Source organism: Diceros bicornis, chromosome 6 (assembly GCF_020826845.1).
Source record: "Diceros bicornis minor isolate mBicDic1 chromosome 6, mDicBic1.mat.cur, whole genome shotgun sequence".
NCBI classification, from domain to species: Eukaryota; Metazoa; Chordata; class Mammalia; order Perissodactyla; family Rhinocerotidae; genus Diceros; species Diceros bicornis.
In genome coordinates this window covers 61395324-61422084 of record NC_080745.1, presented here as the reverse complement: position 1 = coordinate 61422084, position 26761 = coordinate 61395324, and the positions used below count along the sequence as shown (strand labels likewise).

Sequence of the window (26761 nt, the reverse complement as noted above, 5' to 3'; positions counted from 1 at the left end):
CAGCATCCCATATAAAGTGGAGGAAGATGAGCATGGATGTTAGCCCAGGGCCAGTCTTCCTCAGCAAAAAGAGGAGGACTGGCAGATGTTAGCTCAGGGCCGATCTTCTTCACCAAAAAAAGAAAAGAAAAGAAAAGAAAAGAAATGTATTATAACCACATTATAAACAGTTTGGAAAACAGAAATGAAATTAAAAAGTTACCTGTAGTTCCAAGCTACCACATCATTATTAAAATTTAGCCATATTTCCTTTCAAATATATGCATGTGTTTTATTTTTTACATAATTACAATCATAATGTCACACAGACCTACATCCTGCTTTATTCACCTAATCCTATGAGAAGTGTTTTCCCATGTTGTGGGTCTATGTGATCATTGTTTTCATAACTGTCCAACAGTCCACCCAGGGGATGTGTGGCCATGTAATTGGTCCCCATCACTGAACACTGGAGTGTTTCTAGGTTTTCACTATTATTAATAAAACTATGGTCAACATCTGTCTGTGTAGCTTTATTGTCATTTGGGGTTTGTTCTTTGAGCTAGATTCCCCTAAAGCACAAAGGGGATGAGATGTATAACTCTTGATTGTTATGCTGAAAACAGTGATAACAATTTAGTGTCACTCGCTGTGTAGGAAAATGTCAATCTCTTTGTATTTGTCCACATTGAGTGTTAGTGTTTTTAAATTTGTGGATAATTTAAGAAGTGGAAAAAATGGTTAGTCATTATCTGAATCTCTTTTTTTTTTAAACTAATCAGGTCAAGTGAATATTTTCTCATACATTTGTTTATTATTTGCATTTTTTTATTCTGGGAGTTATTTCCTCATGCCTTTTTAATTTATTTTCTTGGCAATAAGTATGAGTACACTGTAAAATAAGGCTATTAACCCTCTCAATTATGTTTGCTGCAAACCATGCATTTTGATACATAGATAATATATGATTACAAGTTATCTCCTAAATTCTATTGTCTGAGGTGCAAATAATATTGCATTTATAAGACGTCAAACTATTTTTGGGCTGTATTTTGCTTGTTGGCAATTTTCTTGGCAGAATGTCCTTTGTTGATTTAGAGGCACCGTTTAAGTATAAAAGATAAAAAATGATTGCAGATTTATTGGTAGTTCACTTTCTGGCTCTGGATCTGACCCTTCTCTGGCATGGGCCTGCGATGAGAGTGTGATGATTTTAGTGGGTCCTTGGGCATAGGATGTCTGAATTCTGTGATTATAAATAGGTCTTATTAAAATGAGCTTATCGTTATGACTTTTAATAGGAATTAAAACTAAACCAAAATAAAAACCTTTAGTTTTTGTTGGGCAAGTGGATCTGACTGCTGGGGTTGGCCTTGAAGTTTGGGTTGATGAGAGAAGTGGGAAGTAACAATGAGATTAAAGACTTGGAAATGGGAAATCTTGCTCGGGATTCAGTAGGATTAACAAATATGGGGGATGAGGCATTTAGGGCTTATTGAGTACATGGGGGAGATGAGACTGGAAAAGCAATTGGGACCTCATCTTACAGGGCCTTATGGTATGTAAGGAATTTGGACTTGAATTTTCAGACCAGTGTTTCCCAAAGTGTGACATTTGAAGTGATTTTAGAAGGTATGTCATTGAACATTTGAAAATTTTAGTATTTATTCATTCCTTAATTCTCTCTCCCATGCAGAATTTATTCCTTTTCTTTGTGTGCTCCTGTAACATTAGGTCAAATTGATAGCAGAAGAGCTCCCCATTATATTATATTTAAATGGGACATGTCTATCACCCTCAAAGACAGCAGCTGTCTGATTCACGTTGGTCTCCTCTGGGCCAAGCACTATCCTGGGTGCATAGTAGGTGCTAAAGAAACGCTATTTGAATGGGATCATCAGGGCTGTGTTTTAGATACATGATTCTTTCCTAGGAGGTTTGCTGCCTTTTTCCCTTTTGCCCTGTACTGCCCAGCCAACTCCGTGGAGCTTATAGGGGCCCCGTGGATTTTTTTCCCCGTTGAAATTGGACCCAGGAACTCTTTCATTGCTAAAGTCAGAATGTGGCAGTACATGGGCTATAGAGTGATTCTGAGGCTTATTAGGCCATTGTAATGGTCTACGAATGAGGTGATGGGATAGAATGGTGAGTGTGAGGATGGAAAAGCGGAGGTGACTAGGATTCATGAGTCATGAGATGGAATAATTGACAAGATTAGGCAACTTATCAGGTGTGGGGTGGAGGCGGATGGCAAGGGAAAGAAGAGAAGGCAGTGCACTCAGATGTGTGTGAGGGACAAATACTCAGTCCACCAATGTTAACTAGGTGCTTGCTCTGTGCTAGGCACCATACTAGGTGTTAGGATACAGAGATGAGCAGGAAGACTCTGCCCTGCTGAGAGGTGCTCACTGTCTAGTGTGCTTGGTGTATGAGGCCTGATTGGAGGAGCAGACCTGGAAGGCAAAGTGGGGAGAGACAAGTAATGGACTCAGCTGGTTCTTGTAGCTGATTATCGGGACTAAGCATTGTTCAGTAAGTAATGGGGCGCTATCGAAAGGTTCTAAAGGGGAAATGACACTGTCTAGTCTGTGCATTTGCTGTGGAGGGCTGATTCTCATTTGGAATCCAGTATCCATTGCCCAGAGGTCAAAGGCTGAGGGGGCTCTGAGGAAGCAGAGAAGGATAAGAAGGAAAGGGGTCTTAGTAGAAGGAGTAAAAAGCAAGACAAAGGGAAACTTTTTCTGGATCTCAGTCTTTGCACTCCTTATTAGGGAGTGGATTTTTTGGTTATGAACCTTTTTGTTGTGTGTAGTCACAGAACCCATTTATTAAGGGAAGCTCAGAAAGTATAAATGAATGAAATCACTAAAAGCACAGCTGCCCTGGTTGAAGTGAAAGGTGGGAAGTGGGTGGGTGGGCACCTGCCCTGTTGCCTGAGGGGTCTCATGGAACCTCCTTCCAATACAGATGGAAAACCATGCAAATAGACTAGGTAACCTGCATGGATCCTTCTGGTTCTAATATTGCAGATGAAATCCTCAAGAAAGTTAGTGTGTAGTTGGAAAGGAATGAGGACCCAGCTCAGGGCCCTCTAGCTCTTAAACTCCTAGAAGAACCACAGAGGCCCTGTTCCAGAAGGAAGATCCTCATGACCCGATGTAAACCAGCCCACAGTGACACTTAGAAATCAGGACCAGAAAGTGTGTGTGGGAGGAGGAAGGAGTTAACTGTCTTGAATTCAGCGGAAAGGTCAGTGAGGCCTCGAGCAGTGCAGAAACATGTGTGTGCACTGGAAACCTTTCCGAAGGCCGTTTCAGATAATTGGTTAGAACGGAAACTGCGTTGGAGGGACTCCAGGAGGAAATGGGAGGACATGGAGGATGGCTTTTCTGGTGTGTTTTGCTATTGCTCCCTCTCCAGAAGCATCGGTCTTTTCACAGAAACCTTGTGCTTGTTGTGTTCTGAGCCCCCAGCATGTCATGGGATTCCAGACCAAAGTTAATGTCAGGGTCAAGTTTATCCTAACTTCCTCCCCTTGAAAGGAAGTGTCAGAAACTCAGTGTTTATCCTTTCTGGCTTTATGAAGAGCCTCTTGCATCCTCTCCAATAATGTAGAGAGTTCGTTTGAAGAGAAACGTTATTAATAGAGATTGAGAAGAGGATGAGATGTCAAAAAATGATGAGATGTCAAAAAATTGAGAAATGTGGCTTTGCTGGTAGATCAGCAAAGTATAAAGCAATAAGGCCAAGCACTGATTCTGGGGCTTTGTGAGCGACATGTCCCTCTTCTTTTCAAGCCATTGGAAGTAGCTGCAAATACATCAAGTCCCAGATTGTAGAGTATAACCAGGGTTTGGTCAGAGTGGAGAGCTAGCTTCCTTTTAAGTAGCTACAGTGAAGTTAAGGAGGTTCCTGGTTATCTTGGAGATACGATTCCAAAGTTAGGCTCTGAAGGTTAAATAAAGACAAAGGCAAAGTTCATGACGGAGCGCCCACTGTATGTTCAGTCCTGAGGATGACACAGTGTCTCCCCTCCGGAAACTTAACAATCTAGTGTGTGTGTGTGTTTATGTATGTGGGGGGAAGCTATGGAGGCAAAACCCCACAGGGCGTAGGAGAAGATGGAGCATGCTGTGTGAGAGGTCAGCCAAAGGCTCATTCTCTTCCAAGAACCTTTGCTGGACCTCAAATTCATTTTTACAGAGAAACTCTATTCTTCCCTATTCTTATATCCCTGAACCATCCATATAAGGACCTTCTTTTCTTTCCCAATAAACAACCCATATTTAGTTATTGGATCCTATTTCAGCTGGAAGCATGAGTGTAACTTCTGCTTTTTAGTTATTATTCACTCTGTCAAGACTTATCTCAGAATTATAGGGTCGTGGAATTAGGGAGGGACCGTGCAGAACTGTTAATTATCTGGATGCATTCTTAACAAGTCTGGCTACTTCACATCTTGTTCTTCTGGTGGAATGTCTGTGTTGATGCTGTGGTGCTTTGACCAAGTATGGTAGGTCCCAACAGCCCAAGGGGTGGAATGGTGGCTTGACCCTCGCTGGCCCACCCAAGCTGTGACACTGTGTAGGTTCCTGCAACCCACTTGGGGATAGCTACTCACTTGCAGCTGTCTGATTTTGCCACTAGATGGCACAGCTTATCTTTTTGGCTTTAACCCAAAGGTGCCTGCCTCCTTTGGAGGGGACTTGCGGGAGAAATTCCAAAGAAGTACCATCATGTTCTCAAGCAAATCAAGCTCTTTACAGTTTAGTTTTTAAATAAATATTAAGTGTCAGAGGTTTCTATATAAAATAAACTCTCATGTTCTACATATGATTGTAATCGCTTGTACTGTCTCTAAATAAACTACAGGGACTAGATTATGACTGTCAAGCTCTCAGCATTCTTCTGGTCAGTCTCAGTTTGTGCAGCTTCCTGTTCGTGTCCCTGCTGCCTTGACTCTTGAGCTCTTCAGGTTGTAGAGACAAAACCATTTGCTGAGCCACTTGAGATTCAGATTTGGCCGGGCTCACTTCAGGAGAGAGGAATGAAGTTTCTTCTCTTCGAATGAAATCTTGAGACTTTCTCCTCTGTCTCTGCTTGTGCTGGTCAAGATTCTTGGGTTGCAGATGACCAGAAACCACCTCTGGTTAACTCAAACTGAAAAGGGATTTATTGGCAAGGTCTTGAGTGGTTCACAGAGTTTACGGGAGGCGGGAGAACTGCACTCAGAACATGGGAAGGAATTCAAGGAGTTGAACTGAGTGGGCTGGAATCAGAGCCAAAATCAGGCCTTGGAATAGTCTGGATAGGATGTTGCTGCTGTTGACACCATTGGCGAGAACTGGACACTGGGCATCGTCCTTGGCACAGCTGCCATTGCCAGCCTTGCTGCAGTTTTTATTTTAAACTGCCTCCTGCTTCTTTTGTCACCTGCTGCAGATTCGAGCAATCACAAAGTGAGAGCACGCAACAGAACCCACTACCCAGAAAGCCTTTGTGTGCAGAGTTGGTACTCACCTATGCATTGTCATTGTCACCTACTACTGTCATACTAGTTCCTAAAATATTGAAATAGTGTCCCACCATCCTGGGCCCCTTCTTCTGTCTTCTTACTGTCCAACCACTAAATGGTTAACACCTGGTTCAGGGAGGGGCCTCCTAGAGAATGCTACAACGGGTGTCTACTCTGGTTGGTGGACATTTGTGGCAAAATGCTGGTTGGTATTTTGGATATTATCCCTGACCATATGTGCTTTAGATCAGTTTGTAAGTAAGAGTGGGGCTGACACTTAGAAATTACTAGTATCTATACTGAGAAATATAAAATGTGCAAAGGGCTACCCACATATGACAGTGATTACTATTGGGTCTGAGTTGAGGCATCCTTTTTGTGTGGTTCATAAGACATTGACATTCATCTCTTCCCCAGGCTGAGAATACTGTTGTGCTATGTACTTATTTTTAAAATTAAGGTGAATTAAACTAAACTATACAGAGGGAATTGGTAAATGATTTATGGAGTGTTATTACAATAAAATATTATACAGCCATTAAAATGATAGATATGATGACTATGTAAAAATCCAGAAAAATATTTAGGAAATATTTAATTTAAAAATTAGAACACCGAGCTGTCCAGACATTATGTTTACAACTACATAAATGCTATTTATGCAGATAAAGGTTAGAAAGAACTGTAAAAAAAGAAAAATATTTTCTGTTAAGGTAGCTTCATGGCTGGATCAAAAACATTTTTTCAATCACGTTTTTTAAAGTTGAATAAATAAAACCTTAACTTCAGTATTTTAAACATGAAAATGTTTGGATGATATCATGACAGCCCTTTTGGTCCTGGGAGGCCGACTGAGGGATCATAAAACCAGGAATGGAAACCAGTGGGGCATACAGAACACAGCAGGTTGTGTTTCTTAACTGAAAAAACAAGTGTTTCCACAGCTTAGGGAACTATCTGAGAGGGCTGTTGAAGGTCACGGATAGTCTCAGGTGTATTTGATAGTGACAGAAGCAAAGTTACTGTGGATTTGGGATGCATAGGACTTAGAATGATTTCCTTTTTGCCCCTAGCATTCTACTGGGTCAATTCCAAGGAGAGTGAGCAAGGCAGCAGCCCAGAAAGGAAGCCAGTGCCCAGCTTCAGTGTGTTAAAAAGGAAGCTAAAGTGTTTCCTTGTGCAGACCTTCAGACCATACCTTGACCTTCTTATTAGAGAATTCAGGAACCAGGGGGTTGATTTCCTCTACATCATTGCTTCTCACACTTTAAAGTGCATAGGGACCAGCTGGGGATCTTGTTAAAAGCAGATTCCGATTCAGTTGGTGTGGGGTAAGTCTGAGTTTCTATAGTTTTAATAAGCTCCCAGCTGATGCCAATGCTGCTGGTCTAAGGACCACACTTTAAATAGCAGGTTCTATATATCCTGAAGACTTGCTTTTTGATTGTCCTTAAGACATGTTCAATTAGACCTTGCTATTCAAAATATGTGCAAGACCTGTACTTTGAGAACTACAAAACATTGCTGAGAGAAATTAAAGAAAACCTGCATAGGGCCGGCCCCATGGCTTAGTGGTTAAGTGCGCGCGCTCCTTTGCTGGCTGCCTGGGTTCGGGGCCTGGGTTCGGATCCGGGGCGCGCACCCATGCACCGCTTCTCTGGCCGTGCTGAGGCCGCGTCCCACATACAGCAACTAGAAGGATGTGCAACTATGACGTACAACTATCTACTGAGGCTTTGGGGAGAAAAAAAAGGAGGAGGATTGGCAATAGATGTTAGCTCAGAGCCGGTCTACCTCAGCAAAAAGAGGAGGATTAGCATGGATGTTAGCTCAGGGCTGATCTTCCTCACAGGAAAAAAAAAAAGAAAAAGAAAACCTGCATAAAGGGAGAGTCCCTTCTTGTGAACTGGAAAAATCAGTATTGTTAAAATGTTAATTTTCTCCAGATTGATCTATAGATTCAACATGATCCCAATTAAAATTGCAGCAGGCTTTTTAAATTTTTGTTTTTGGTAGAAATTGATAAGATGATGCTAAACTTTATATGAAAATACAAAGGATCTAGAAGAGCCAAAACGATTTTGAAAAAAACTGAAGTTGGAAGACTCATACTACCTGATTTCAAGACTTACTAGAAAGCAGTAATAATCAAGAGAATGAGTTATTTGAGAAAGACAGATCAGTGGAACAGACTAAAGTCCAGAGCCAGACCCACACATATGTGGCCAACTGCTAAATTGTGTTATGCAAGTGAGAGAAGCCAGGTATACAGATTACATAGACTATGATACTATTTTATGAAATTCTAGAAAAGGTAAAACTGTGGCGACAGGAAGCAGATCAGTGGTTACTGGGGACTCAGGACTCAGTGTACTGAATGAGAGGGTTTCCATTTGCATATCAGTGGTGAGTAAGTGGATGCATTCCCACCTCAAGGCGGTAGAGTGCAGTGCCTAGGCGCCTGGGCCTTCACATCAGGCTGTCAGGGCTCCAGTATCAACACTACCACAGAGGCAGACAAGCTGTTCAGCTCTCTATGCCCCAGTTTGCTCATCTATGTAAACTAACATAATGTTAGTGCTTACCTTGTGGGGTTGTTGTGAGGATCAAATGAATTAATATATTTAAAGCATCTAGAACATTTCTTTGTGCATAATAAACTCTATATAAGTTGTTATTAACCTTTGATAATCAGTTTGTGTTGTGATTTTACCAATTCTCCTAAAACTTGGTTCTTTCCTTCACCCTCTCCTTAACTCATGTGCACTCCTGTAACTTGAGGTTTTTAATAGAATGTTAGTGCCAGAAGAGATCTTGGGTAGTATCTAAACCAAGTATGGGTGACAAAACTGAGACCACAGAAGTTGAGTGATGTGCCCAAGGTCGTGTTAGTTCGCAGCTGACCAAGAACCAGAAGGCTGGCCAGGTGGCTCCTGGTTCAGCTCTGTTTTTATCAAGGTTTGTATAGGGTGTTCGCATTTTTAAGGTGAACCATAGGGATTTATCTTGAACCTGCCGTTCCATCAATTCCATTGTGTGCTGTTTTTCTGCAGAGCAGTTCAGAGCCCCAGTTGCAGAAGACTTGTCCGGTTACCACCATGAGCTCTGGTAAGTCGTATAAAACCTTTTTTTCTCTTCTTGACAAATTTATAAAACTGAGCAGTTTATCCAGATTTCCCACTTACTCTGAAGGCCTCCACTGCATTTCCTTTTATATTTTTTGAGACCTGGGTAGGCGCCAGAGCTTTGTTGTAAATCACCTTCATTACTAATGACTTATTAAGTACCTACTATGTGTCAGTAACTGTGCTATGCACTTTACATGCACCATGTCCTAATCTTTATAATAGCTCCCTTTCCCTCTATTTTTTAACAACTTTATCGAGGTAAAATTGGCATACAATAAACTGTGGATATTTTAAGTATACAGTTTGATAAATTCTGACATATGTATATACCTCAGTGGCATTCCTTAATCCGAGTGACTGCAGCAAAAGTAAGCAGATTGACCATAATTGCCCCAGGGTGTGAGCTAACCTAACTTCCTTCATCCAGGCTGGTGGAGCAATTTGCTCACCCTTTTGCTATGCCTTTGGTAGTAACAATCAAGACCTCAACAAATGACCATCTTTCAGTATTTTTAGCTTAGAGCTGAGGTGGAAAGCATGGGCTAGGGAAGACAGAGAAGGGAACAGGTCCCTGATCATTGTGCAGCTGGGAACTGTCAGCTATCCAGTTCAGAGTTTAAGGCAGAGAAGTTTCCATCTGGAGATTAAGGCCCACTGTGGCTACTGGGCACGCCCTGAACGCTCCTGAGACCTGCAGGCTAAGTGGGGGCGGGAGATGACCAAGTGGATGTCTCAGTCAGGGGTCTCCTAATCCTGCATTATCTTCATCGTTTTATTGGAGACCTCTGTAGATTAAAAACAAGCCTTTCCATTTATTTGCATACAGTGTCCTTTTAGCCAAATCCTAAACTGTGCAGGACAGTGTGTGCTTAGGACCAAGGAGGGCTCCAGGCGGAACAGCCCAGGGCCGTAACGTGGCTTCCTCACCTACCAACTGTGTGGCCTTAAGCCAGTGGTGGACCCTTCTCTATGTCCTTCTCTGTAAAATGGACATCATAGAAGTGCCAAATCACTGGGATTTTGTGAGGATTAAATGAGGCAGTGCCTACAAAGTACTGGGTACAATGCCCAAGGTGTGGCTGGTGTTCCAGCCATGGCTTATGAGCTCAGATTTCCTCCTTGAGGAGAAGGACTTGGCTTGTCTCGGATTCCTTGAGTGCTTTTGCTGCTTGTAAAGAAGCTACTCACCTTCTTTTCCCCTCCAAGTAGACTTAGGTACTGCCAGTTGCTCCTGCTTTGTAACTCATTTTTTCTTGTGTTGTTTTTGTTGTCATTTAAAACAGGCCAGTCTGCTTTTTCTTTTTCTTTTTTTTTAGCTTTTGCTCTGCAACCTAAAGTTTCTCTCTCTTCTGATATCAGAATTAGCTTAGGGGCTGGCCCTGTGGCTTAGCGGTTAGGTGCGCGCGCTCCGCTACTGGCAGCCCCTGTTCGGATCCCGGGCGGGCACCGACGCACCGCTTCTCCGGCCATGCTGAGGCCGTGTCCCACATACAGCAACTAGAAGGATGTGCAGCTATGACACACAACTATCTACTGGGGCTTTGGGGGAAAAAAAGGAGGAGGATTGGCAAGAGATGTTAGCTCAGAGCCGGTCTTCCTCAGCAAAAAGAGGAGGATTAGCATGGATGTTAGCTCAGGGCTGATCTTCCTCATAAAAAAAAAAAAAAACTTATTAAAAAAAAAAAAAGAATTAGCTTAAACTGGCATCACCATTCCTGGCATGAATGAGGGTGGAAGAAGTAGGAAGGAGGGGCCGGACAGGAGAGTGAGGGTGTGGGAATGCCTGCGGGACTTCTCCCCAGGTTCTTCCTCTCGGGCATGGAGCGGGAAGGAGGCATTTCATACCAAAAAATCTGGATTCTTTGACCTGATAGTCCCACTCTTGGGAATTTCTGTCTTAATTTGAAGGAAACAAAAACATCACCCCCATGAAGATGGGAATGAGTAGGTTCATTATGTGTGTTTACTTGATGGAATATTATGCCACTATTAAAAATGATCATTAGGAAGAAAGCAACTATGTGGAAAACATTTGTTTTAACCTTTGGTGGAAAGAGCAGCATGCAAATAATGGATTCTTTTTATTCCAAGTTTGGACTGGGCTGCCAGCCACCGAGGGAAGTTCTTAACCTGCGTTGCCTCCCTTCATTCTCCTGGCAAACCCACAAAGGTGGGCATGGTTTACCACACCATTCTATAGATGGGGAAACTGAGGCACAGAGGGCCTAATAATTTGTCTGGGATCACCCGGCTAGTGTGTAGTGGAGCTGTAGCAGACCCAGGCTGTTGGACACCAACGCACTGTGCTGCCGAGGTTTGAGTAGGAGCCATTGGAATTATTTTTCAAAATTTCTTCAAGTTTAGCTATATTTAATTAAAAAAAAAAAAAGGAAGGAAGGACGCGGTCTGGGCCTGGTGGAAGCCCAGAGGCTGCCCCGATGCTGACTTGGGGAGGCCCAACGCAAGGCCTACACTCCTAGAGAGAAGACGGTCATGAGGAATTAGGGCAGGTACGTGGGGAAGGGACAGTCAAAGAAAGAAGAGATGGGGTGATGGAACCTGTGATGTTTCTTCTACTTGAGATTTCTGGCCTTCTTGCCAACACCCTCCTTCCATCCGTCCCAGAAATGTAGGTGCAAGGGAGACTGTGGCGTCTGGAGAATTAACCTTCATCTGTAGGTGGACTGGGGGCAATGAGCAGGTCAGAGCCTGGGGGGCCGGTGTCAGGAGGTCCAGGCCACTGGTGGGGAGGGGCGGTGTCTGGATCCAGGAGCGTCCAGGCTGGCCTATCAGTGTGGTTTATGTCAGGGAAGTTGATTGTTAAGAGCCTAGGTAGAGTGACGTAGTCTCAGCCAAATGAACTACAGGGGTTCGGGATAGGGCTTTAGTCCCAGCATTTGGGGAAATAGAATATATATAAACCATTTTGTATAGAATGTATCTGGTTTATGTGTAGAGAATATATGTAAACTCAGTGGATGTTGGGGAGACATGTCTCAAGCCTCGTGCTCTTTTTCTCTTTCTTTCTTTCTTTCAGAATGTGATGTTGATGCTTCTAAAGCCGTGGTGAATGGTTTGGCACCAGGCAGCAATGGGCAAGACAAAGGTAAGGCTCTTGAAGAGAAGCCTGGCTCAGTCCTGGAAAGTGTTTCTGGAAGGAGTTGGGCCTGGGCCACCTGCCTGGTGGGAACAGTCGCTGGTCTGCTCAGGCCATGAACTGGAGACCTGTTTCTCATGCTGACTTTCTGAGACTGTGAACATGTTCTTGCATCTTGTGAGTCTGAGGCTGCCATTTCCCACTGTGAGGTGACGTATTAAAATCTGTCCCTAGAGCCAGCCCTGATGGCCTAGGGGTTAAAGTGCAGCACACTCCGCTTTAGCGGCCAGTGTTTGGTTCCCAGGCGTGGAACCACACCACTTGTCTGTCAATAGCCATGCTGTGGTGGGGGCTCACGTAGAAGAACTAGAATAACTTATAACTAGAATATACAACTATGTACTAGAGCTTTGGGGAGAAAACAAACAAACAAACAAATAAAACAAAGCATCACAGGATGCTGTGAATAGCAGATCAAATACACAGACCGAGGTACGCCTCGTGCGTATGGCATGCATCAGCCTGAAATCTCCCTTACCTGGCATTTCACCTTCACCTGTAATAAATAGTGACACATTCACAGTCCTGACCCCGAGGCAAGAGCCTAAATTGCTGAAATAAATTATTTCAGTGGCATTAGTTTCACATGCATCGTCTCACATTTTCAGTTTTTAAAAATTTTAAGACAAAAGATTTCTGTGAAATGAATGATGGATAAGGTGACCTTTGAGGTCCTGTTTGCCCCATAGTCTCTCATCCTGAATGTGCCAACGAGGCTGCCAAAATAGCCAGGCCTCAGGGCTTCCTGTGTCGCTTCTGCAGTGTGGTGTGAGGTGGAGTGATGAAATACAGGTTGAGTCCCGGTTCTGCTGCTCATGAACAGACGTCTTGGGAGGTCCTTTGTCTTCCTGGGATGAGTTCTCCTATCTAGAAGACAAGGGAATTTGATGATCTGCAGTCGTTTTTCAAATTCTACTTCGAATTCTGGCTTCCAGTGAATTCTATCCATGTTCATCTCACTAAATTTTATGGTATCCAGGAGGAAGGGCAAAAGTCCTGTCATTGAGCATTTCAAAGTGCCTGTCCCTCAAAGAATAATTTCAGAGAGTTTGACATGTTTGTCCTTTGTAATTTCCATCTGGTTCAACCAGGTATTCCTTTTGAGATAAGGCAAAGTTTGAAATCAGAAGGAACAGCCAGAGAGGGAAGGCATAGAGAGCAGGAGGGATGGGGAGAGTGGGGCTGGTTGGTTTGGGGTGGGTTCCTCTCTGGCAGGAGGGGTCCTGCTGCTGTCCTGTTCTCCTTGCCTCCTTGCTTCCCTGCCCGGCCGCCCTTCTCCACTTATGGTGTAGGGCTGTGTTCTCAGGGTCTTGGGAAATCTTGGCCAGGTTGCATTCAGGGAACATTAAAGGACAGTGCCTGTGCAGTGCCTGCAGGGGAGTGTTTAAGCATCCCATGAGGAACACGGAGAGATGTGGGGGCTCTGGTGCTTTTACAGCCTATGGGGCCATCGACCCCATCCCTGTGAATTCATTGATAGAGGAGACTTAAGAGGTATGCAGGCTGGGTGGCAGGTGGAAGTGGATTCCAGTCTCTCCTCAGTAAGACCCACCTTTGGTTGGAAAGAGGAGGCAGATGCAACCTGAAGGTGATCAGGGTGGCCTGGGGAGGTCACTGAACCAGATGCCAGGACAGCTGAGCTCCAGTCTCAGCCTCTTCACTTGAGAACTGGATGACTGAGCATCTCTCTGAGCCTCTTGTTTCTTCCTCTGAAAATAGTAACAAAAATTTCCCATCCAGCCAATCTCCCAGGTGGTCATAAGAAGCAGTCAATAGGATTACTCTGAAAGCATGTTTGTATCTTAATACATGTGGTATTGTTATTATCAACTTACTTATTGATGGCCATATGCTATATGACTGCTATACACCTTATGAAATGTCAGCGTGGTTGACTGGAAGGTGGACTGCCCATCGCTGAGTTGCCTTCTTCCCTCCTGCCCCCTTGACAGGCTCGCCGGCACGATACTGATGCAGCACTGACAGTCTTGCTTCCCAGACAGCCCTGCCCGCAGTTATTATGTGGCTCTGGGGCCACAAGACCTCTGGGTGTTGCTCGTTGGAGTGACATTGGTGCTGTAGTGCATGAGCTCCCATCTCCCTCTATCTGCTGCCATAAGAGAGAGAGGAGGAGAGGAGGCCTCACAACAGGCTTGTTGTGAGAAGGAGGATGTGGCCCACTGTTGAGAGTCCACAATCTGGGGAGGCAGGGGGCTGAGAGAAGCCTTCGGATAGATGAGCATGAGCACCCGGGATTTGAGGACAGCAGCCCTTGCCACATTCCAGGCAGTTATCTCAGCTCCCCCCAAGTTCAGCTGGGTGTCAGGATCCTGGGCTGTGCACTCGGGTGCTGCCCAGAGTCTTGAGCAAGCACTTGGACACTTGGCAACATCTTGCCCAGGAAAGGGTGGGTTTAAGCAAGACCATCTGCTGCCCAACAGATGGGGGTTCTGATTTGCTTGGGGACAGAGAGCTGTGATTGTCAGAGCAAGACCCTAGAAGTTATGATTCTTGGGAAGCAGCTCTGATGGCTGGAAGGACTAGGCAACCCATGAACTTGTTCCTTTCCTTCCTCCACTCATCTGGGGCCTATGAGCCATAGCTCTCCTCCTCAGAGCCCGCCCCCAATGCAGACACCCCCGCATTCTCCCAGGGGGCCCCTTGGCCCCTGATTGCTTTCCCCTTCCTCTGTTTGCCAGGCCATCTGCATCTCTGTAAATCTCTTTGTCCAGAGTCTTGGCAAGTTCCTGCTGTGGCAGGAGGCATAGATAAACACTGACCAACTGCATTTGGGTGACAAGGGAGGAAGGGTTCTGCCGTCTTGGCACAGAACTCGAAAGAGAGAAAGCAGGTTATTTTAAATTACTGCATCCACTGCTCTTCGTATTGTTCTTTTCTTATGGGCCACTTCCTCGTATTGTCCCTGCCCAGTTCCTCAACTGCCTGAGTGTTTCCCAAATGTTCTCTCTGGATGCACCATTTACTCTTTTGTGTTTTCAGCAACTGCCGACCCTTTACGTGCACGCTCTATTTCTGCTGTTAAAATAATTCCTGTGAAGACAGTGAGAAACTCTTCAGGCCTAGTACTCCCTCCAGGTATCTCTCCCTGGGTTGGTTTCTTTTTTTAATTGTTAGCAGATCATGCATGGTTTTCCTTTCTTCTTCTAACAAAGACGTGGAGGCTTAATCCTTGCATGTTTAGGAGCCATTCCCTCTCACTTCCTCAGTTGGTTTCCTTTCTTCCTGTGTATGTGAATGTGTGTGTGTGTTTTCTGTCAGTGGCAAGTGTGGAGAAGAACTAACAAATGCCCTGCCCCTCTCCTCTTTAGGAGCAGGTCAGTCCAGAGGCTAAACATTTACTCTGGTGTGAGTCTGAGCCACATGGACTTCTTAGGCTCTCCCTAGAGGTTTCCAGCTCCCAATACTTTAAAACACTAGTCTCCCTGAGAATTAATGTTGCTGCAGAGGGAACCTCTGAATTGGACTGAACTTGAAGCAGCTGCTTTAGATGCCAAAGCCAGGTGCACCTCGTGATACTCGCTGGGCCGTTTCCCGGAGCACTCCCTCCCCCACCCGCAATGTCACCTGCAGTCACTTCCTGCCTCTCCTCTCCAAGGAGGGATGCAGTTCGGCTGTCAGCTCGAGCTCATAGCTCCCTTCTGTACAGAATAGGACACGTGAGGCTGAGGTGGTGCTTTATCCCAGTGGTGCTCTCAGGAGTCGGGCAAATCCAGCTGTGCATCTAGGGGCCTGTGGATGGGCTGGGTTTGTCAGTTTGCCCCTCGTCCTCCTGAAAAGACCATGAATCAATTTTCCTGATGGTTTTGTGACATTGGTCGCTTGTCTTGATAGGTTTGGACAAGTCAGATGCTCTCCAAGGCTGGTGCCTGCTCTGCCATCCATTGTGCTTTTGTGCTTTGCTTTCAGTGGAAGAAGTGCTGATGGGGCGGATCTGTTCTCTCCTATAGCACGAATCATCATTGTCTGAGTTGTGGTGAAGGGGGCTGCTGGAGAGAAAAGGAAAACAGGAGAGAAAAGGCTTTGCTTTTCTGCCCTGGTGCAGGAATGGGGATGCATTGGATGTCTGAGCCCACGTCCTGCCCAATGCCCACCTTAAACTTTACCCCATGATCCCAGTCTTGAAAATTTTAGGTCAGAGATCCAGGCTGTGCTGTGAGCAATTTGAGAAAATGAACTGTGGAATTCAGTTCAGCTCAGCTGCATAGAGAGAAACATTCCTATGTGCCTTCTAGAACTGTGTGGTCTGCATTGGTTTCTTGCCTCCTCATTACTGAGTTTCCTGGAGGCTGGGCATTCAGACCTTTGGAAGCCTATTTTGAAGTCCTTCTCAGTGGAATTCTGAAAGATGACCTGCGTCTGTTATTAGGCCACTGCAAACTGTAGGAGAGGTTGGGACCCAGTGAAGGCTCAGCTGGGGGTGCATCGAATGCTGTTCATTGAAGGATTGAGCATTTCTGGTTGCTTTCTTTGGTGTGAATTTCTTTCGTTAAGGTTGGAATGTGAGGCTCTCACCCATGATCTTTCTCCCCAGGCAGCATGTCCTGTCTCATCATTTCAGGGGTCTTGACTTGCTGATACAGAGATTTTCTTTTCTGTTCTCCATTGGAGAACTGCAAGGACCAGTGATTCTCCGGAGAACCACTGCCTAATTCCCTGTGTTGTCAACTGGCTCTTCTAGAAGGATGATCTGGGAGCTTGAGAAATTGCTTGAATTCCTTCTTGAACTGTGCCTTACTAATTGGTCAGTCTGCTCACCAACCTAAACTTCATTTAATAAAAGGAATAAACCCGCTTTCATTTTGAAATGTTTACAGCTGATGTTGTAACTCATATATTTACTCAGAACTCACTGTTGCTTCCATGTTCCCCTAACCTCATGATACATGGTAAATCTCTGAAAATGTGATTCGTCCCTCTCCACCACTCACACGTTAATTTTCATTGACCACCAGACTGCGTGGCTGTGACCAGGCTCATCTCATTCCCCAGCTCTATCAAGTTGCTGACTTTGCTTTAATCCTTCAGGAACCTTGGATTCAGTCTTCTCTTTTGGGTTTTTTCCTTTTCAGATATGGATCCTACAAAAATCTGCACCGGAAAGGGAGCGGTGACTCTCCGGGCCTCATCCTCTTACAGGGAAATCCCGAGCAGTAGCCCTGTGAGCCCTCAGGAAACCCCGAAACACGAAAGCAAACCAGGTGTGCTTCCCATGGGATTGGGGGAGGTGTTCAAAGCCACATGGGAAGGGCAGGAGGCCTCATGCTTTGTTCAGAAGGGCATGAATTCATCAGCTGCCTCCTGATTCTCCCAGGGGCCCCTGGGACAGTCAGTTCCTTGTCCCTTCTGTGATGGGTAGTGGTCAGTGCCCTGAACTGACAGGTACACCTTGCTTCAGGTGAAGGCACACCAGTGACCACCACTGTATTTTCGCTTTTGACTGAACAGATGAGCAGAAACCCTGTTAAAGAGCTGGTGGCTCTGCAGCCTGCATTCATGAGGACAGAGATGGCTTAGGGGTAGTGGTGAGATGGGCTACAGTACAGGTTAGGCTTCTCTGAGCCCATCCCCACTTCTGAGAGCTTAGCTGGGGCTGGGGAAGAAGCCAGGGGATAAGTGCAGGTGGCTGGCTGACTGAGCTCCCAGGAGAGCAGAGGTGGGGCAGGGCTCAGGCCTGGGGAGGTGACCTGGCAGCTGAGGGCGCAGGATCAGGAGAGCAATTCTGAAGCCAATACAAACTAGGAATGAAGGGAGACAAACCCCACCCTGACCCATAACACTGGAAACCTGACTGTCTAGAACATGGTGTTGAGGTTTAGACCTAGGACTATGGGACCTGATAGATCTGTTGTTCATGTCCTTCTTCCAGCACCTGTTGGCTATGCAACCTTGGCTGAGATGTCTATTCTCTCAACCTTAGTGATGTCATTGATAGAAGGGAGTTGATAATTGTACCTGCCTCATAGCATTATTGTGAGGGTGAAGTACGTAAAATGTTTTGCACCACTCCTGGTGGCATGCAGTGAGCTGTTAGATGTTACCTGCTGTTAATAGGTTATGATTGTGATTATTTTAACCTTTCTGGAGAGGACTTTCCACAGCCCAAGTGTTCTGGGAGCTGAGAAATGCTGACTTTGAGGTTCCATGGGCACAGTTAGCTTAGTTAAGGTAGGGTAGCCCTTTTCCACTCTGTAGGGCAGCGGTTTTCACACTTTAGCTGCATCAGAATCACCTGGAATAAAAAGACAAGTTGCTGGGCCCCAGCCCAGAGTTTTAGGATTTATGATTCCCACTTGAAGGTCGGAGGTCAGGGTCGAGGTTTTGTGTTTCTGACAAATTCCCAGGTCATGCTGATGCTGCTGGTCCAAGGACCACATTTGAGAGCTACTGTTATAAGGGATGGGAGTTTTCTTTCTTGAAGGAAATGAAGGGAGAAAATGAATTGAGGTGATGACCACTGCCTTGGGACCCGAGAGGAAAGGAAGTGGGCACGCAAACCCTTTTGGTACGGTTGGGAGTGGTATGTTGTGATAAGATGGAATTATATAGGATGGAGATGGTCAGTGCCCAGCATCCTGGAGACTGACTTCTTGTCTCAGCCGCCTGTAACAGATGCCAAGACAGTTGCCTAAAGATGAGGCCAGGCTAGGGTTTGAGCACTAGCCCCGTTCTGGTAATGTTGGTCCCTGGGCAGGGATTCTTTTTCCCTAGGCTCAGGGAAGGCGTGAATAGCCTCCAGTACTACAAGTTGAAAGTAGCTTCTTGGCTCTATATTCCTGAACCTACACCTACCTGGCTCTTGCCACACTGCAGTTTGTCACTTTTATCTCCAGGAGAGGTGAGTCTAAGGAGAGAAAGCAAAATAATTTCTAAGACTAGCCTAATCCAGCCGCTTCAGGCCTAACTGGGAAGATCCAGCTCCCAAGCTGGAGAACGTTTGGGGAAGAGAGAATCCTAAGGGATAATTTAAAGAGAAAGACCATACCTACAGCCCATGACCCAATAAAATGATCTTATCAACTGCCTGGCCCTTCCTGGGTTGGGGAACAGGAGTGGTGAATGGGAGTGGTGGAGGAGAGGGAGCCTTGAGCTCCCCCTGGTGGTTACAGTGTGGCACTAACATAGAAAGCAAATGCTACTCTTCGCCCCACTGTCTATAGGCTTGTGCTACAGTCCTGTGCAGTGATTTGAGCACTTCAGGAAGCCCTCTCTAGTCCCCAAATAATTCTACATCTTATGAATTTCTAACTGCTAATTTGGGTTAAAAAAGATCTTGTTTTAAAGAGAATTTTTTTTTTTTTTTGTGAGGAAGATCACCCCTGAGCTAACATCTATTGCCAATCCTCCTCCTTTTTTTTTCCCTTTTTCTCCCCTAGGCCCCAGTAGATAGTTGTATGTCATAGTCGCACATCTTTTTAGTTGCTCTATGTGGGACGCCACCTCGGCATGGCTGGACAAGCGGTGCATCGGTGCGCGCCTGGGATCTGAACCCCGGGCCGCCAGTAGTGGAGCATGCACACTTAACCGCTAAGCCACGGGGGAGGCCCCCAAAATGATCGTTTTAAAATGCGAATACTGTAAAGAATTAGGGGATAGCTATCAGTCATTCACACCTCACAGTAAATTAATCTTAGTAGATTATTTCCCTCCAGGTCAATTGAGATCATTGAATCCGAATGAGCAGACATTCATTCTGCATCATCTGTGTACCTCGTGCTATGTGGGTCATTGTGATGAGAAGTGGGGAGAAGGGAGGAACAGGAAGAGTAATTCTAGGTGCATTAGGTGAGGACAAAAGGCAGTTTGCTGCAACAGAAGAGTCAGGTGTGGGCCCCTAGTCCAATACCGTGCTTTCTGACCGTGGGTAAGTCACACCTTTGAAGCATGTATAAAGAATGAGGGACTTGGGCAAAATGATTTCCAAGCCTTTCTAGTTCCCAAATGCTCTGTGACCTTGGGAAGTTTGGGAATTAACCTGACACAAACAGAATCTTATTCACTGGGGACAAATTCAAGATTGTATACTAGGGCTTTTTGGGTGGAAAGGAACAAGCTGTGTTTGAGTAAAGAGGAGAAAAGTACTCATTAACAGTACAAAAGAGGCTGGAATGAGTTAACACTTGGGTGAGGTTACAAGAGGATGGGCCTCTGGAGATGGGACCCTCAGGACCATGACTACCCTCCTGCTCATTGACCAGCATCCTGTTGGCTCTCAACTCTGGCTATGTCTGTGTGGCTCCCTAGCCCTCCTTTCATCCCTGCCTACTCCCTCTCTCTGGGCCTCTGGATGACAACTTGTTGGCCCACACCAGTCTCCAGTCCTGTCCTGGGGCCTGGGAGCCCCTGGGCCTTGACCAGCCACATGAAAATAGTTCTCAGCGGTATTTGCAGGCAGCCATACCGGGCCTGGACTGGGAGCCCAAGTGTGAGGCAGCAAGCAGCTCTTGCCAAGGATTGGGCATGCTTCCTATTCTCAGTGTCGTCACAGATAGCTAATTTCAGACAGCGTCCAGCTCCCTCTGTTTTCACCAGGGCCAGAACCTGTCCCCCAGCTGCTCTGTCTGCTCCCTCACTGCCTTGCTCCCTGGCTTCACCACCTTCTTCCATCCTATTAGGTCTCCAATTGTTGATCATTTGACTGGACTGGAAGCTCCAGTCATACAATACTGCCCAGCACCTGTGTCCTGATTTCTTCCCTTATGTGGCCCCTTGACAACCATGTTTCAGAGCTATGCCCTATTTCCAGTCCTTGCTCCAACTCCCTCATCCTGGGAGAGATGGTGGTGTTCTTGAGTCACACAGTCCCCTGTTGAGGCTCAGCTCTGCTACTTACTCTCTTTCTGATGTAGTCAAATTACTCAACCTTGGAGAGTTTCCGCATCTGTAAAATGGGAATGATCACAATAGAGTTGTTGGGATTCAATGAGCTCTTTCATTTCAAGATTTAGCACAGAGCTAGGCACACATTAGGTGCTCTTTAGTGGTAACCATTCTAGTTACTGCAGATCAAGTGGCCCATTAAAGACTTGAAATAATTTCAGTTATGAGGACCTGGACCTAGCATGGTGGTAGTGGGAACGAAGAGCAGGGGCCAAGGGTAGAAGTGTATTTGGAAGAGTGGAATGACAGGGCTTGATACAGTGTGTTTAAGGAGCATGGAGAGGTGGGACTCCGTGCTGACCAGGAAGTGCCTTTCCTGGTTGACTAAGAGAATGATTGTGGCACTCATGCAGATGGGGGATTTGTGAAGGGAGTTGAAAGGAATATTGAATTCCACTTTTTGACATGTTGAGTTTCTTGGCAAGGGAAGGATTTCTAGGAGGAATCTTCTAATAGCCATTTAGAAACTTGGAGTCCAGCATGTGGATTTGGGAGCCATCTGCATCCAGTGAATATTGGGAGGATGGAGACGTTCTCTGAGGTGGAGTGACAGACAGTTGCCCAGTTTAAACCCACCCTCCAGACTCCCGCCCTCAGGTGGTAGCTTGACTCTGGATCCCTGACCATGGCTTCCTGGCCAACCTCCTAATCTCTGAATGTGGGCCTTGGTTTTAGGATCAGAACCATCTGGAAAGAACTGCAACAATCTTAGTGCTGACTCCCTGCCTCCAGGAGAGGTCTCATCACTTTATCCCTGCTTCTTGATATCATTGCCTGGCCAGGTCTTGGTGTTGGCCCTGTTGGTTCAGAGTGACTTAATCTGTGTTCCCAGGTCAGAGTGTTTTTACTCAAGAGGAGATAGGGAGCCTGAACTGGTGGTAAGTGTGATACCAAGCTTCCTGTCTGGTGTAGCCTGAAGACCATCAATCCCTTTGTTCTGACTCAGAAGCCAAAGTCCAGTTCAACCTTTGCATTTTGTTAGTTCTGTGCCAGTTGGCTCCATTCCTTCCTGCCTGATTCTTGACTGCAAAGTTAGCTTTGGACGTAAAGATTCTTGGACTTGCAATCAACTCATTTCCTCACATTTGCTCTCCAGAAATGGCAGTAGCAGAAAAAATAACATAAGGAAATTGACCTTGATGCAGTTAAAGACACTTCCTACCTCTGTTAACTAAGAGTCCTTTTTATGAGCTCCTATGTGAGAATTAGGGCCAACTGAGAAGTTGAGGGGGGAAGTCCCCACAAGAGAACACCCTCACTTCTGACACGAACTGCAAGTTCAGGGGATTCCCAAAACCATTCTTAGTTTTGATAATTTGCTAGAAAGACTCACAGAACTCTTTGAAAGCTATTATAATCACAGTTATAGTTTATTACAGGGAGAAGATACAGATTAAAATCAGCTAGGAGAAGAAACACACAGTGGGGCCTGGGGAAGAACCAAGCACGGAGCTTTCATTATCCTCTCTTGTGGAGCCAGGATGTGTTAATTCCCAGCATTGGGGTGTGAAAATATGCTCAGTATTGCCAACCAGGAAATCGACCCAAGACATTGTGTCCAGGATTTTTATTGGGGCTCCATTACATAGGCATTATCCACTGCCCATGTGGCATGGATCTCATTCTCCAGTCTATTAGGTGGTTGAGCTCTTGATGGCTCAAAGCCCCCAAGGTAAATCACATTATAGGTGTGGCATAAAGACACTCCATTCAGGATGACATTCCAAGGGCTTTTAGATATTAACTCCCAGAAGCCAGAGGGCAGAGGCCAGACTTCTTTTTAGGTAAGGTTAAATTCTTTATCACACAGCATGAATGAAAAACACAAATAAGATTTGGAACACTGGTAGGCCCACTTTTAACACCTCTTTTCTAACTCTTGGTTACTCTATCAAAACTCATCAAATCTGACTCGATAAAATTTATCCTAAGATCACAAGAAGAACTGATCAGAAAAACAACTTTGAACTGGACCAAAACGAAATTAGCACAGATTCAGATAAAAGAAAATATCAGGAGGCTGTGGCCCCAGGCCAGAAAAGATTTGTATAAAAGGAATAAATGGAGGAAAAGATAAAGCAAGATAAATTATACTTCTCATGAAAAGGCTTGGTCTCTTTAGGGCTGTGAAACCTATCTAGGATCTAACTGTCCAAGGCCCTTCTCCCTGCTCAGGAGCTCTGAGGTAACATTTATTGAAAGAAGCATTTTGACAGTCTCCTCAACCAAGAGTTAATAATTGATGATTATGTGTATAAAATTTCACCTGTTGCACTCAGGCACAAGTGGCCCTGGGCTGCTACCAACCTTCAAGGTTCAGAAGACCAGGTAACAGATGAAGGATTATAAAGCATCAGAAATGCAGCTCTCCTTTAATAAGGAAGAGAAGGATGCTTAGATCCTGGGAACTGCCTTTTTTGGGTCAGGATAAGGGGAACAATTTTAATGACTTGGAATGAGAAGACTTGGAATGAGAAGAAAAAGTAGGTTGATCCCCAAGGATATTATGTTCTTGAAGCTATTTATCAAATGGAAGAAGTCAACAACTCTTATTTCTTTCTGGGGAAATTTTTTCCCTTATGCTTTGGATTCTGATTTTACTAAGCACACAGTTGATGCCAGATATTTCCATCTAGTCTGCTTGACTCATAAGAGGTAGGTAATATCTCATTTCATAGACAAGGCTAAGTCATTTGTGTAGGATGTGCAGTTATCAAGGACTCAAACTAGGCAGTCTGATGCCAAAATGGTAGTCCCTTTATGATACCTAGAGGTTTGGAGGGACAGACACATCTCAGCTTTCCATGACACATCTGTTTGTCAGTGTCCCCTGAGTAGAACCAACCCAATTGCAAACCAAAGAGGGACAAAATAAGGTGCCCCCAAATCCATGTACAAAGTTTACATCCTTTATTGATAGCCCTACGCTCAGAATCTATTGATATTTAGTGTATGTGTAAATCTAGTAAATTTGATAGAATGACTTGACATAGGTGGACTAGAATTAACTTAGAAAGGAAGATGGGATAATAAAAGTGATAGATGCAGGGGAGGAGGGAGAACCGTTGTCACAGTGTGTCACCTGGTGATTGAGGGCCTGCCAGGTACAAGGAAATCTCTGGGTCATAGATCTGGATGGATGCAACAGTCAGTGTTAAAAATGGTCACTTTTAGGATACTTCACTTACTTGATCTCTAGATCTTCAGCAACTCTGTGAAGTGTCCATGGGGTAAGGATTATATTTTATAGATGAGAAAAATGAAGTTTAGCATGATTAACAGCTTGCTCTTGGTCACACAAGCCAGTACGTTGCAGTAATGGAAGTAAAATTCCTTGTCAATTTTCCAGCTATGGTTGAGAAGAGAAGACAAACGCATTTCTGCCACTCCCTTGTGGACAATTCATAGGTAACAGGCAACCTGCTAAAGGAGTATACAACTGAAACATGTTATAAAAGCTTTGACTTAGAGGGGAAAAAGATAAGCAAAAGCAGATACAGTTTTCCAGAATAAGGAGGTTTTTTAAGTATACCTCATATCAGTGGTTTTCAAAGTGTGGGCTGTGGACCATCAGACTTAGTATCCCCTGGGATCATGTTAGAAATGCAGATTCTAGGGCCTCCCCTCCCATCTGCCAAGTCAGAAACTCTGGGGATGGGCCCTGCACTCTGGGTTTTAACAAGCTCTTCCTGTGATTCTGATGCAACTGAACTGCTGTACGTGGATGCCTATCACTAGAAACCTTTTCCTCTGCCTTGCCTTTTGCTCTGACACCTTTTGGCTACCCCTACCTCCCTGGAATGTAGGCGCTACTTTGTGGCTGATGTGGGGTTGGTGGCTATAGGTGGTGGACAGAGCGCTGTACTTCATTCTGGAGAGCTGGGCTGACTGCTATGTCATTTCCTTGCTGTGTGACTTTGGGCAAGTCAGTTGGCCTTTCTGTTTCCTCATCTATAAGTAGTGATTACCTACCTCACAGGCTTGTTGTGTACACTAAATTAAATACTCAATAGGTGCAAAAGTGACTAACAGTGTCTGGCACTTAGAAAGGTGTTTAATAAAGTTTGTAAACCTCAACTTGATGTCTGGAAAGCCCATCTGTAGTCCTTGAGGGACCCACATTGAAACGGAGGCTTGGGCTGTGAGAGCTGGAATCTTAGCCCCTTCTCTATCTCTATGTAGGGTAAGGCCTACTCTACGCAGCCAGGGAGAAGGCAGTTAAGGGATTGGCTAGATCAGGGGTTGGCCAACTATGGGTCATGGGCCAGATCTGGCCCATGCCTATTTTTGTACAGCCCATGAACTAAGAATGGTTTTTATATTTTTAAAGGGTTGAAAGAAAAATCAAAATAATAATATTATATGGCACATGACAATTATATGAAATTCAAATTTCAGTGTCCATAAATAAAGATTTGTTGGGACACAGCCACGCTCATTCATTTACGTATTGTCTATGTCTGCTTGTGTGCTACAATAGCAGAGGTGAATAGTTGCGACTGAGACCATATGGCCTGTAGAGCTTAAAATATTTACTATCTGGCCCTTTATAGAAAAGTTTGCCGACCCCTAGGCTAGGTGAAGGATAGAGAATAGAAACAAGAGATGATGTAGAAGATGATGATAAATAGCAAACGTTTACTGAGCTCTGCCAGACACCGTGCTAAGCATTTCTCATGCATTATATCACTGAATTCTTATAACAACACTTATGAAGCAGGCACATCATTATGCCCACTTTTTAGATGGGAAAGCTGAGGCTTATAACTTGCTCAGGATGACAGAGCCCATTGGCTGGTGGAGCCAAGATTTGAATTGAGGTCCAGCTGCCTTCCCAACTGAGCTCATAACCACTGTGCTCTACTGCCTCCTGGTGCTAGGTTTGTCAAGTTAGGAGAGGTTTAGGGTCTCTGAGATGTGTTGGGTGGTGGCTGGGAGGGCAGGGTGATAACCAGCTGAAGGGCAAGGGTGCCTTGTGGTGTAATGAAAACCCAGAAAGCGTGATTAGATTTTGGCGTGTTTATGTGGCGTGTTTAATGGAAAGAAGAAAAGCAGGCAGGGAGAAAAAAAGTCCTTATCACAGCAGATACCTCTGGGCTTAAATCACGCTCTTCCCCCAGCCTAGCACCAACAGCCATGGAAAAAGTGCTTATCTACTTCTTCCTCTCCCAGTCTGTTAATTAGCCCAGCCTGTTAATGAGGAGAGGGCACTCTGAGCCCACGTCGGGCTTGAAGAAGGGAAATGAGAGTTAGTGAGTAGGAACTGGACAGTAGAGAGTTCTGTTGCCTTTTTGTCTGTAAAATAAGAATGTTAAGGAACAATTGTTGCTTCATTACTGTGAATGTGAGCCTTGTACTTTCAAAGGTCAGCGCCTGTGAGCACATCATGGTTTCGAGTGGGTTCCTATGGTAATTAGGCCATCGCGACTGAGGGCATTTTGTGTCAGGCAACAGGGTGCTGGATTTTCCTCTTTCTATTGCAGTACATACTTGTTTCCTGCAAATGTAACCATTTCTCTTTGCCCCTTTTCTTCTTGTTTTCATCCTTTCTGCACCACACGTAGTTCTGGAGTCAGAGAATTCCTCAGCAGGTATGGTTTCTCTTGAGTTCTTTCTGTTCTTCTCCTGAGCCTTCCACCAGGGACCCTTATTAAATCAGAGGGGGACCAGGGAGTGTTCCCTGTGAGTGAGGGGTTTCTCTTTGTTTTTTCTGTGTCTCAGATGAATGGAGGCTTTCTTCCAATGCTGATGCCAATGGAAACGCCCAACCCTCTTCACTTGCTGCCAAGGGCTACAGAAGTGTGCATCCCAACCTTCCTTCCGACAAGCCCCAGGTAGGCCTGTGCCCACGGGTGGTGTGGGGACTGGTGAGTGGTGCCTGTTCCCGAGTCTTTTAGCTTCAACATGTGACTTTTAGCTTGCTCAGCTAGTTGATGGACTAGGTTCAGAGTTGCTCTTTTGGCCCACTCTGGAAAAGCTCTGCGAGGACCAGAGTTAGGGAGAGGTTGGGGTCAAGGGAAGCAGAGGCATGGGATGAGGTTGGTCTGTACCAGGGTATTGGAAATATAGGCCCGATGTTTTCTA

General features: G+C 45.1%; 1 protein-coding gene across 8 annotated transcripts in view; it reads left to right on the top strand.

Moving 5' to 3' along the window:
* Window positions 1-26761, top strand: part of SORBS1 (sorbin and SH3 domain containing 1) — a 218966-nt gene that overhangs the window by 96862 nt on the left and 95343 nt on the right. For all 8 annotated transcript variants that reach the window (XM_058543601.1, XM_058543600.1, XM_058543602.1 and 5 more), the window contains 4 exons: window positions 8548-8602; window positions 11660-11728; window positions 16870-16998; window positions 26399-26511. In XM_058543601.1, the coding sequence (XP_058399584.1) occupies window positions 8593-8602; window positions 11660-11728; window positions 16870-16998; window positions 26399-26511 (321 nt within the window). In that variant the 5' untranslated portion in view covers window positions 8548-8592. The remainder of the gene's footprint in view (window positions 1-8547; window positions 8603-11659; window positions 11729-16869; window positions 16999-26398; window positions 26512-26761) is intronic.